The 12710-nt window shown below is 51.2% G+C and overlaps 1 protein-coding gene across 6 annotated transcripts in view; it reads left to right on the top strand.

Moving 5' to 3' along the window:
- The first annotated feature begins 748 nt into the window (after nucleotides 1–748).
- The window catches only part of DGCR2 (DiGeorge syndrome critical region gene 2), an 89281-nt gene continuing 77319 nt past the window's right edge, over nucleotides 749–12710 (top strand). For 5 of the 6 annotated variants that reach the window (XM_046639047.1, XM_046639049.1, XM_046639045.1 and 2 more), the window contains exon 1: nucleotides 749–1077. In XM_046639047.1, the coding sequence (XP_046495003.1) occupies nucleotides 999–1077 (79 nt within the window). In that variant the 5' untranslated portion in view covers nucleotides 749–998. Of the gene's footprint in view, nucleotides 1078–11932; nucleotides 11984–12710 lie in introns of all 6 variants that reach the window. The other variant, XM_046639050.1, reaches the window with a different exon arrangement.

Genomic DNA, 12710 nt, shown 5'->3' with positions numbered 1-12710 from the left:
CAGCCTTGCTCCACACGCTCTCTGGGATGGGACTTCCCCTGTCAGCTCTCCCGGTATGACACTCCTGTAGGCTATTTCCTCATCTGTTTGAAACACTTTCAGTTGTGTGCGCCGGTGAAGCCACACCTGCCTGTTCCTTACAGGGTTGATCCTTCTTCCCCACCCCCAGAACCTCCTCAAAGATAGTCCAGGTCCCTCCCGTCTTCCTCATCCTTTTTCCGCAGCGGTTCAGCTTTAAAAAGACTACTTTAGGGCGCACTCTTGGGCCGCTGACGGGACCTGGGCTTGCAGGTGTGCAGAATTTGAAAACCCTTCGCGTCCCAGGGTCCTGCTTCAGCCGCGTCCCCTTCCCCCGCCTCCCTGCGTCCCGCCCGCTCCATTCACGCTCTGCCCCTGGGCCGCCCGCGGCCCCTCGCCCCCGCCCTTGTCTGTGTCCGTCATCTTGGTCCGGTGCCCCTCCCCTACCGCTCTGCCCCGCGCCTCGGATCCTAGGCCCTTTGGAGGCCCTACCAGCTAGGCTCCGCCCCCGAGCCCCACCTCTCTGCTTAGCCAACGGCGCACTTCACCCCTCGTGGCCCCGCCCCGCGTCGGGCCCTCCCCGCAGTCCCCGCCCTCCGCCTCCCTGACCTTAGGCCTCGCCCCCTTCGGGCGCTCCGCCCCCCGCCCGGCCAATGGTCCGCACGCATTGGGAGCACGCAGGCCCCGCCCCCCGCCTCGGCGCTGATTGGCTGGCGCCGGCGTGCGGGCGGGAGGCGGGGCGGTGCGGAGCCGAGCAGGACGGCCGCCATCTTGCGCGGAGCCGGAGTCGGAGCCCGAGGCCGCGGCCGAGAGTGCGCTCCAGCCCGCGCCCAGCCCCTCCGCGGCCCAGCCGGAGACCTCTCCCGCCGCCCCTCCGCGCCCGGCCCCGGCCCCTCCTCGGCGCCCGACCCTCAGCCCGGCCCGGTCCGGCCTCCCCGCGGGGTCACGCGGCCGCCCCGGGGACGATGAACGGAGGATAAATGGTGCCCAAGGCAGACAGCGGTGCCTTCCTGCTGCTCTTCCTGCTCGTGCTCACCGTCACCGAGCCACTGCGGCCAGGTGCGCGGCGCGGCGGGGGCGGCGGGGCGGGGCGCGCGGGCGGTCGGGGCGGGGCGGGCGGGGGTCGCCGGGACCTCCCTCCGCCTGGCCGGCTGCGTCCCCAGAGGGCGCCGCCCCCTCGCCGGGACCGAGCTGTGAGTTTACGTGGGCTCAGGTTGCCGCGCGTGTCACGGAACTTTGTTCTGGAGGGATGTTGCTTTTGGACCCACATCCATGGAGCCCTGCATGCTTGGAGGTTGACGGAAGCGAGACTGTGCGGGGCTCGACCTCGCCTCGGGGGCCTGCGGGTGCTCTGGCTGCGCCCGTGGGGCGCGGCCTCCTTGCTGGCCCAGCGGCTGGGCTCAGGCTGAGTGCTGGGTGTCGAGAGAGCTGCTCGTGGAGGCGCCAGGTTTCCCAGGCTTCCGCCCAGCAGTGGTTGGTGCCAGCGTCTCAGCCTTGGAAACTCCTCGGCTGCGGAGCGGTAGCTGTGTCGCTTACCGTCACTCCGTGAGGTGTTGCACTTGAGAAGTGCTCGGCTCAGAGACCGGCCCCGAGCAGGTACTAGGGTCCGCGAGCGTCGCGCGCAGAGACCGACGCGCTGCATCGCGGCTGTGTTGCCGCTCTCGGAGCCTGCACAGTGCCAGGCACTTAGGAGTGCGCCTTGTGTGTGATGATTAAATGCTTTTGGAACTCCACTTGGAGTTTGTGTTTTTATAAGTAGGCTTGTGGTGGGGAATCAGAATCATGGCAGCTAGAAGGCCCCACATAATTTTCCTCTTTATCTGTGTTTGGCGTATGCCTCCTTCCTTGAACTGCAGCAAGAAAATCAAATCCCCAAATGCAGGGCCGATTTATCCATCAGGCACAGGAGGCCCGGTGCTGGGGGTCCCCAGTGCTTTTCGTAGCCTGCAAAAATATTTGATTTCTTTTAAAATTAGCGGGAAAAACTCCGAACTTTTAGGTCAAGAAAATTAGTAATATACATATGTAAATACATTCATCTTTACACTAACACAGTTGAAAAGCATGATTCTTAATTTTTTTGTGTGCAGGAGGGAGCCCATGAAGGCGGAAGTGCCCAGGGCTGTCTGAACACTGTCAGGCCCTGGTGTGTGAAGGCAGGCTGGGGAGCCCAGCAGTGTGCACCCTTGCCGTGGCCTAGCCAGGCTCCCACCCCGGACATGCTGCGTCTCTCTGCTCCCCAGTGTCTACATGGTGGCCAAGGACCCGGGCCCATGCTCAGCCTGAAGGCTCTCCAGTGACACATCTCTGGGCTTCCTGAGTGGAGCTGGTTGCTCACTGCTTTTGATGTTCTTTGGGCAGTGGAGTAACTAGAAGTGGGTGGCATTGGTAGGAAAGGAAGCCAGGAAAAGGGCCACCTGTTGAGGGGGGTATTGTGTGGACTCTTGGGACCAGAGCCAATGGGTTTGCGGGTTCTTGTGATTGGGTTGTTGAGGAGACGTGTCTGCACCTGAGGAGAGGTGAAACATCACCCTGTTCTGGCTCCTGGGTCCCAGTTTTACACATCAGGTCCTGGACTCTGAGTGATAAGGCCATATATCGCGCCTTTCTTCTTCGGAGTGCCTCTGGTTCCAGGTCTAGCATCTCCTTCCTGGATGATGGACGGTGACCAATGTCCCCCACTCCTTTTTCTTTACTGTGTATCCACAAATCCTGCCAACTAGCCAGCAGCAATTCAAGTGTCTTCGAGTCCTTGCTGCTTGCCCCCATCACTAAGGATGCTCAAATGAAGAGAATAAACTCCTCCCGCTAGGAGTGCACTTTAAGTGTGGAAGCAGAGACTAAGTATAAATCAGTCCCCTGAATGTGGGCGCCCAGAGGCAGGTGGCAGAGGTGGCCAACCGTTTGTACCTGTGAAGCAGGTTCACTGGAGACCTCACACTTAGGTCTGAGTTGGGGTGGGGAGGTGGCTCTGGTAGAGGGAGCAAAGTTACCTTTTCATTTCATGACTCTCCAGATCAGAACTTTGCAGCAGACCCTAGTGGTGTCTTGACTTGTCCTTCAAAACCTGGGGGACTCCAGCTGGCTCCCTGATTTTGGTTGGGCAGCAAGGACGGGTCTCATGCCGGGTCATATATTCTTGTGTGTGCTTTGTGTCCTTCCCGGCAGGGCTCTGCTGGCCGGCATTTGCGAGGGTCTGCTTCTCCGGTCTTGGCCTGCCTTCTTTCTCTTAGAGTCCTGGCTTAGACCCATATTTGGGTGTGAGGAGGGCACCAGCCGGAACCTGCTTCCCGGGAAGGAGGCGGGTGGGGAGGGTGTCCTTTGATTTCTGCCAGGTGGAGCCTTTGACGACCTGGGCCAAGCCACTGTTGGCCCCTCTCTGATGCAGGCCCGTGTGTGAGGACTTTCACACGGTGTGGGCAACGGGAGAGTGCTAAACTTGACTTTTTGCCAAAGTTTCTTTTAAATGCATTCTTGCATTTTATATTTACATAAGTGCATTTCTTGGTTGATTGAAGATGTGTTTTGTGACAGGCACTGTTGTAGCACTAACATGCATTGATTTATTTAACTCTCTGGTGGTTCCTGTGAGGTACTGTTATTAGCCCCATTTTACACATGGGGAAACTGATCTATGCTATAGAGAGCTCATCAAGTTAAGTGACTGAGATTTCAATCCCAGAAGTCTGGCCTGACCCCCATCGTGCATTCTTTTTGTTGTTGTTGCTGTATAGAATTTAATTGTGTATATATCTCTTTATCCAATTATATATCCATTCCACCTTTGATGAGCATCTGGGAGGTTTAAAGTATTTGGCAATCACATCATGCACCCTTGGTCAGGGCTCTGTCCACTCTTGCTGTGTATTTCCTGCCCTGGAGCCCCACCTGCGGAGCCCCAGGCTGCCTCTCTTCCTGTTCACCCAGTGGTTCTCTAGGTGGGGATGCAGAACCTTTTTCCACCTTAATACTCCAGTCTGAGGGGTAGAACCAGCCCTCCTCCCACGTCCCTTCTATGGTTAGCCATAATGGCCAGTGATGATGTGTGATCATGTCCGCTGGGGATGTGGTGAGAAAGGAAGGTTGGGGACCTCTGCCAAATGGTGACAAACATACAGGGGTGTTTAGGGGCTGCTGCCTGTGATGTCGTCCTGTTGACCCTTTCTCTGTACAAGGAATGCAGCATCAATCGCTGATTCTAAAACTGTTTTTCTAGTGTCAGTTCTCAAAGAGAATCATGCCATGGTTTCAGCTACAACTCCATCCAGGGTTCTTTCCCCTTTTCTGGAAGGGCCTGCTTGCTGTGCTGAACTGGTAAATCCTCAGTGAGCTGACAAGTGGCCACAGGCTTGCCTCTGGAGCAGCACCTGGGGTAGTGAATAGCAAGAGTGTGGATATTTTATAAGCAGAAGTGGTCAAAGCTCATAGAAGTAGCTGGAAAGTTGAGCCTGCACCTGCGCTTGCCAAATGCCTCCTGACTTTGGAGCTCTTTTCTCCACAGCCCCCCACCCTGTAACCCTGTAGGACTTGCCCTGCCAGCACACTGGGATTTGGGCTTAGTGATTTCATTCTTTTTAGCTGGAAGTAGTGTAACACACTAACCAATCATTCTAGCTAATGAATTGTCTTTTTTTTTTTTTTGGTAAAGAAACCTTTTTCTGGGAAATAATTTCAAACTTAAGGAAAGTTGCAAGAATTAAATTAGCTCAAAGAATAACTGCATATCCTCTCCCAGATTTATCTTTTGTTAGCATTTTCCCTTATCTGCCTTATCCTCCTTGTGTGTCCATGTGCTTGTGCATAGATGTGTACACACACGTGTCGTTGTTTTCTGAACCATTTGAGAGTCAGTGGCATACTCCATGGCCCTTTCCCCTGAATGCTTTGGCCACTGCAGAGAGCAAGAGGAGGCTCCTGTGCTTGGTGCCCCCAGGAGATGAACAGTGCTGCTCCCCACCCCATTGCTTGCAGTCGCCCCGTGACAAACCCTCACTCCCTCCTGCTGTGGGCAGGCACTGTGTCACCGTGGGGCAGTCTTGAGGGCACAGGAAGCACTGTGGTTGAAGCTCCAGTTGCTTCAGGTGGCTGCGAGTCAGGGTTGGTGTTTCAGTTGGTGGTTCTAGTCTGAGGAGTGAAGGATGTGCTGTTGTTGCATGCTTCGGCGAATGCGCCTGCACCTTCTCACTGCTGTTCGGCTGTGCCTTTCCTGTTCACCTCGCCCAGATGGCTCTCGCTTGCAGCCTTCCCAGGCCTAGCTTACTGGCACTTTCCTCACCCCTTCCCTCCCCTGGCAGTTCCACAGCACTTGAGGCCTACATCGTGGGAGATCTAGTTGTCGGCGCTCCCTGCCCTCCCTGCACGGGTGATGTCTGACTTCTGTTCCTCTCCCTCTCCTTGGCCTAGGGAATCACCTTCTAGTTTCTTGACTCTAAGTGGAATGCGTCAGTGACAACATTTAGGACCTGGTAGATAGCAAGGGATCCATTAGATATCTTTTTCTTGGTATACTGCTAGATTGTTCCCTCATCACATGTGCTTTTGTATTTGGGGTTCTGAGGAGTTGGTGACCAGCCTCCTCCTGTCTGCAGAGCAGGTCAGTAATCCCAAGAGCCCAATTTTGGGCCAATAGTTTGCCAAGCAGAGTGATGGGTGGGCTTACAGTATGGTTCTTATGTGATAGCTGTATTTTTGTTTCTGGCGTTATTTACCGATTGACTTGGGATGTTGAGTGAAAGCCAGTCACATCTTGTCTTGCTGCTGCAAGCTGGGCCAAGTGTCCCATCAGTGTGGACGTGGTCGGCTTTGACAGGGCAAGTCCAGGGAAGGGTGAATGCCCTGTGGGCCATGGTTGGAGTGCAGTAGACCGAGGACCCAGAGCATCCTAGGGTTTCTGGGCAGCAGCCTGGGAGGGAGGAAAGCCGAGGGCTGGCGTTGCATCAAACAGGCTGTCTGTAGAATGAGCAGCTGCAAGTCCAGTGTGATGGTTTAAAAGCACTGACCCTAGAGCTGCACTGCCTGGGGTCAAGTCCCGCTCTGCTGCCCACTCTGTGACTTCTCTGTGCCTCAGTTTCCTCATCTGTAACATGGACATAACAACAGAGCTTACTTCATGGAGATGTTGTGAGAATTGACTTTGGGACCCCCCCCTTCCCCCGAGGCTTTGTGTGTGTGTGTGCATAGGGGCATACTTCTTGGGAGAGGGCCCCCACCTTGGAGGCAGCAGGGCACAGTGGCTTTGAGCAGTGTCTGCTATATTGTGAGTGCTACATGAGTCTAGCCATTCCAGTGATCTGAGAGGGGGTGTGTGTGGCTCCTGAGAGCCCCCAAAACAGCCGCAGTACTTTGGACAGGGCTAGGATTGTTCTTACTGACGTTTTGCTCTTTGTCACGTTCATTCTGTGTCCCCTGGGCTTGGTCTGGCACAGAGTGGGCACTCAAAAATCAGTTATTGAACAAATGCACAAATGGCTGTTTATATTTTGACATAAAGAGCAACAGCTCCCTTAGCCAGTGGGCCTCGCAGCTGCCCCTGGTGGGGGTGGCGCAGACAAGGGCCTGCAGGAACGCCTTTGGAGGAGCAGTGGGGGGGTGCTGCAGAGCCAGCTGGCCTGGGCCTCACACTGGGGTGCGCTTGCTCCTGCGGATGTGAGCTGCACTGAGAGGTGAGAGCAGGCTTCTCACAAACGTGGCTCCTCAGTGAAGTTCACCGGCTGCCCAGCCTGGGGTTGGGAGGAGCTAGGGGCTCCTGGCCTTGCCTGGCGTTGAGGCTTGAGAACCCGACTGCCCCCTGCATGAGGACTTGGCCTGCCCTTCTCCAGACCATCCATAGTACAAACCTTGCTTGAGAGCTGGCAGAGGCAGGGGCTGTGCACATTCCTCTCTGCCCAGTGTGGCCGTTGCTTCAGTCATCCTGGGCTGATCATGGTCCCTACTCCCTTCCGGTCCCTCTGTGTAGGCTGGCTTTCCGGATCCCTGGCAGCTGGCCGTCAGTTTGATCGGCTTGCCTCCTGTCTGCCTTTAGCTGTGGACGGCTCTGTGTTGGACAGGACAGAGCTGAAAGCTGAGCCTCAGTGGGTATGCTGGACCAGGAGGGCCTCCGGGTTCACCCTGCTCTCCCGCCCTGTTTCAGAAGCCTTGTTGCCTGGGGGACCTTCTTTAGGAATTCATAGCTGTGGAGAGGATTGCTTGCGGCTGCCTTGGGCACTGGACGAGGGGCAGGAGCCATGGCAGAGGTGTCCTGGAAGGTGAGCTGGGAGACATGAGTGTCTAGGACCCCCTGCACACTTAGATTGACATCGAGTCTCCTGATGTAGAGGCCTTTTGAGTGCCACTGGCTACCTCCTAGGGTTCCTGGGCCGGTTCGTTTACCTCCAAAGCTCTGTGGTCCTTATAAGACAGAACGAGAGGACTGAAAGGGATGAGGCTCATTTGGGGCCAAGGCAGGCTTTAGCCCTCTGTGGCTTGTTGGCCACTCCCGGGATGGGGAGAGAGTCTCCAGATTCCCCCTCCACCCCATCAGTGTGAAGGATGCATGCAGAGCCACAGTGAAAGCCCATGACAGTCTAGAAAAAGGATGTTGATTTTTTTTTTCCCCACATTTACAGACATTCATACACAGATTATTTTGCATAAATGGAACTATGCTTTTTATACAGTTTTTTGAGTTTTTCATTTGACACTGTTTTGGAGCTCTTTGTAGGTCAGTACATAAAGCTTTACCTCATTCTAATTTTTTTTTTTTAATAAGACTTTATGAGGTGCCGGCCTCATGGCCAAGTGGTTAAGTTCATGCGCTCCACTGCGGCAGCCCAGGGTTTCGCCGGTTCAGATCCTGGGCTCAGACGTGGGACCACTCATAGGGCCATGCTGAGGCAGCTCCCACGTAGCAGAACTAGAAGGACCCACAACTAAAATATACAACTATGTACTGGGGGGATTTGGGGATAAAAAGAAGAAGAAAAAAAGAAGATTCATAATAGTTATTAGCTCAGGTGCCAATCTTTGAAAAAAAAAAGAGGCTTTATGAGAACTTTCCTCAGTTGTACTTTTGTCTGTGGGGTATGGTTCTGGGGGAAACCTCTTATCCAAACTTTTCATCAAGCAGAAGCTGCAAATTAGTGAGATTTACACTTAGAGGTGGCATGGCCATAAGGCTGAAGCAGCTAAAATACACAAGTAGTACTTATAAAATACACAAGTAGTACTTCCCGCTGACCGTTCCCAGACCCTCGTGGATTTGTCTCAGTCTAAAACTGATCTGCCACAGCTCCAGGTTGGACTCCTGATTTTTACATGTGTTTATGCTGTAGCTCAAATTTGTGTGCTTATTTATCTAAATGGCATAATTTCACGAAGGATGATTTAGCATTAGAGTGGTCATGCAGGGAAACTTTGACATAAAGTTACACAGTTGAGAGGTGCTTTAAGGGCATACATGAAGCCAAATCCCAAAGATCCAATGGTCTGCATTCTTTTATTGCTTTGAGGAAGGCTTAATTCCAAAAGGAATTAAGATTTCAAAGTATGTTCCTTCAGAAGGAGGCAAAGGGATACCGCCTTCTTTTTTAAAAAGTTTTTGCTTTGGAAACATTTCATACCTACCAGTTTCAAGAGTAGTACTGTGAACTCCACCTGTATACAGTTCACCTAAATCCACCGATTGTTAACATTGACTCACCATATATTTGCATGCTTGCTAGCTCGCTCGCTCTCTTGCTCTGTGTATACAGATATAAAATATATCTCATACACGCACGCCATTTTTTGCAGAACTCTTTGAAACTAAGTTGCAGGCATCATGGCCCTTCATTTCTAAATCCCTCAATTTATATTTCCTAAGAACAAGGCCATTCTCTTATAATCACAGTATAGTTGTCAAGTTTAGGAAGTGTAACACTGATGGAGTGCTGTTATCCATATCCCCATTTTGCCAGTTGTCCTATTTACAACATATTTTTTTTCCCAATGCAGGATTCAACCTGGGATCATATGTTGCATTGTCACGTGTATTTAATCTTTTTTTTTTTTTTTGGAGGAAGATTAGCCCTGAGCTAACTACTGCCAATCCTCCTCTTTTTGCTGAGGAAGACTGGCCCTGAGCTAACATTCGTGCCCATCTTCGTCTACTTTATATGTGGGATGCCTACCACAGCATGGCTTTTGCCAAGCAGTGCCATGTCCGCACCTGGAATCCAAACCAGCGAACTCTGGGCTGTCAAGAAGCGGAATGTGCGTACTTAACCGCTGCACCACCGGGCCGGCCCCTCATCTTTTTAAATCTGGAACAGCTTTGTCTTCATGGCATGAAGTTTTTGAAGAGTACAGGCCAGTCATTTTATAGAATATTCCTCAGTTTGGGTTTATCAGATTGTTTCCTTGTAATCCGATTCAGTTGATCTTTTTTGGCAAAAGTGACCCCTCAGGACCTTGAGCCCTCCTCAGCGCATCCAGAGGCACTGTCTCTCCATTTGTCCCAGGAATGGTGATGTTAACTTGGCCTCGTGGTGAGGTGGCCTGGTTGCGTTTCTCCTGGAACGGCGCCTTTTCCCCTTTGTGAGGGGCAGGCACTCCGTTGGGAGGGAGAGACCCCCACCTGGTGGTTTGAAGCGTCCAGTGATGATTCTTACCTGAATCCATTACCATGTGATGGTTGCTAAATGCTGATTTTTTCTTACCATTCTTTCTTTTAGTAGTAGTCGGCTATAAAAAAGAGCTTTCTCTTCCTTTTTATTTTTTAGTATCACTGTGGACTCATGAATTCTTTTTACTCAGTGTGTTGTCTGTTATTGCCATTATCCATTTTGATGCTTATGTTGTAATTGATTTCGGCAATGGAAACCTCTTCAGGCTGGCTTCTGCATCCTGCTGATATGTCCCCGTCGATTTTGAACATTCCTTATTACCAGGCTCATCGTGTATCTTGCCTGCCCCAGGCATTTTCCCACAGAGCACTGGTTCTTTTAGTGGGAAATGGTGCTTAGAAACCAAGATTTTGGTCTTAGGTGTGTTCATTGCTACTAGGATGGTGCTGCCACTAGACCTTTCAGTCTAGCTGAGGTATGTGTGTGTGCATGTGTCGGTCTCTGTGTGTCTCTCCTTGTGTAAGTTTATACTGTTCCTTTTAGTTCCAGCCTTGCATTACAGGATCTTGCTTGCTTTCCCTGTTTCATGTTGGTATCTCCCTTTTTCTACAGTGAGAACTCTGGCTTCCAACAACATGAGTAGATTTACTCATTTGCATAATCCTACAGTGCCCGCAGAATAGTTTCAAAAGTACTACCAAAGCAAATCGATTGGGTAGAGTTTGATTTTTTTTGTCTTGAGACTGATGATGTATACTCAAAGTACTGGGTCTAAAAGCTACTTGGATTAATTCTCTTCTCTCTTCCGTGTATGTCTGTTACATAGTTAGGTTGAAAACTGTGTTGATTTGAAACGACTTTTATTAAATGATTCTGAGGGAGATGTTTACTGTAATCTCATTCTTATAACAGGCTTCTATTTCATTACACTAATTGGCAAGGAGACATTTCGGTTTTTAATAGGTTGTATTATTTTCCTGGGTAAATTAAAAAGTCATTTTTAAGAGTAGATATTTATGTGGTTTTAACGCATCAACTCTCATTCGTATATACAGTCATGCACTGCATAACGACATTTCAGTCAGTGATAGAACACATATATGACAGTGGTCCCATGAAATTAGTACCATAGAGCCTAGGTGTGTAGTAGGCTATACCATCTAGGTTTGTGTAAGTGCACTCTATGATGTTTGCGTAATGACAGAATTGCCTAATGATGCATTTCTCAGAATGTATACCTGTCAGTAAAGCAACTGTATTTGAAAATGAATTAGTTTTCATTTCTAAGAGTCTTGAGACCTGGTTGTCCTACTTTTGCCATTGATTGTGATTTTGGCAAGTCCTTCTTTCTGATTTCAGTTTCTTCAAGAAAATAATTGGAGGGCTGAGATGTCCAGGGGTCATTTGGGCTCAAGTTTGTTTAATAGCCTCCCAATCCATCACCATTTGCATTTCCTGTCCTCCCAGAGCTCTGCCAGTCTCTGGGGGTGCAGTGGTGTGGGGCAGCTGTCTGGAGGAGGGGCCGAGCTCGGCCCGGGAGTTTGGGCGTAGGTGTGCACATGGTTTATCCGCCAGGCCTGTTTGGTGAGGAGGCAATGAGCAGGTAGTAGGTCCGTTTGAGAGATTGGGATGCCGAAGCCCAGAGAGGATAATTAGCTTGCCTGATGTCATCACTTGGCTTTTAAGTAGAAGCAGCAGAAACCAGAAAGTCAGGACTGCTGTCTTGAGCATGTGCCCTGCCTCCTGCAGCACGATTCCAAACAAGATGAAAGAGCTGAGTGGAGATGAACCATCTGGTGCCCACCCGCCGAAGGACCAGCTCCTCACCACGTGGAGGCCCTCCGTGCTCTGCGGCTCCGGCTCAGCTGCCGTCATGTGTGGACACGGACGCTGCCAGAGCTCTTTAGACCCACCTGACCTCTTTAGACTTGTTCAGGGAGTTAGCATTTTAGTGGCCTCCCTGGTGACCTCACCAGCCTGTGATTGCAATCAAATGAATGTGTACATTTCAAGAAACTTGGGAGGCTTGTTAGTAATCCTGTCGCTCCATGGACTTTGAACCATGTAGATGGACCTCTTAAGAAACATTGCTCAAAGTTCTGCTCAGTGACCAGAAGAAGGTATTTTAAAAGTAAAAGTTTCATATAACTGAATGTAGAACTGATAATACTTTCAAGAAATGGAAGGTAACACCAAAAATGATTAGGACACACAATAAAGCAATGTTTTAAAATTGTCTTGATGCTGCTGTGTGTTTCTCCTTTATGATTGCAATGGGAGGTGTGATGCCCTTTTTATAGAAAGTGGGGACTCATATCAACCTTACTTTACAGATGAAGAAACAGCTTGGAAGAATAAGTGACCAGCCCAAAGTCCTCCCTTCTGTAAGTGGTGGAGCAATGTGGGAAACCTTGGGCGGCCTAGAGCTCCCGCTTGGATGTAGCACAGCTTCAGGAGGTCCTTCATGAGCCTCAGCTCTTTTGCCCTCTGCTCCTTCTTGTCTTTCTCCCCCTGCCTTTTCACCTTGAACCTCCTCACCTGCTGTTTTTATTGCCTTCCTCCCCATAGCCTTGGCCACCAGTGCCACAGTGTTAACGCCCCCGTAACCCGCTGCTTCCTCATGAATGCCCCTCAGGCAGCTCACGCTAGGCCTGTCAGGAGCTGAACACTCCCCTGCTGACCTGGTCCTGTAGTCTTCGTCTTGGTTCTTAGCTGCTGCTGCTGCTGTCATCATCCTCCTCACCATCATCACCCCCCTCCCCCATTTCTGAGCGTCATGCTCTCTGCTAAGCACTTGGTGTGCGATAGCTCTGTTAACCCTAACTGTAACCCCACTGTTTAGATCGAGGTTTTTTTGTGTTGAATCTTAGTCTGGATTTTGCTCCTGAAAGAAGTGCTTGAAATGAAACGTTCAGGCTGTAAATGTTAACTTTGTGCATTCTTTCAAGAGGCCCATTAATGATAAGCTGTGTGCTTTTTTGAGTGTAATCCTGCGGGGGTTCAAGTGGGCTTCAGAGCTCGGCCCCGCTGAGCTAGCCTAAGGAAGGAGCCGGGGCGCACCTCGCTGCCGATGGCTGGGCCTTAGCGGCAGTCTCCTTTTAGGATGCCCCA

This window comes from Equus quagga, chromosome 15 (genome assembly GCF_021613505.1).
Source record: "Equus quagga isolate Etosha38 chromosome 15, UCLA_HA_Equagga_1.0, whole genome shotgun sequence".
In the NCBI taxonomy this organism is placed as follows: Eukaryota; Metazoa; Chordata; class Mammalia; order Perissodactyla; family Equidae; genus Equus; species Equus quagga.
Note: the sequence above shows the minus strand (reverse complement) of the source record. Positions and strands in the feature narration are given on the sequence as shown.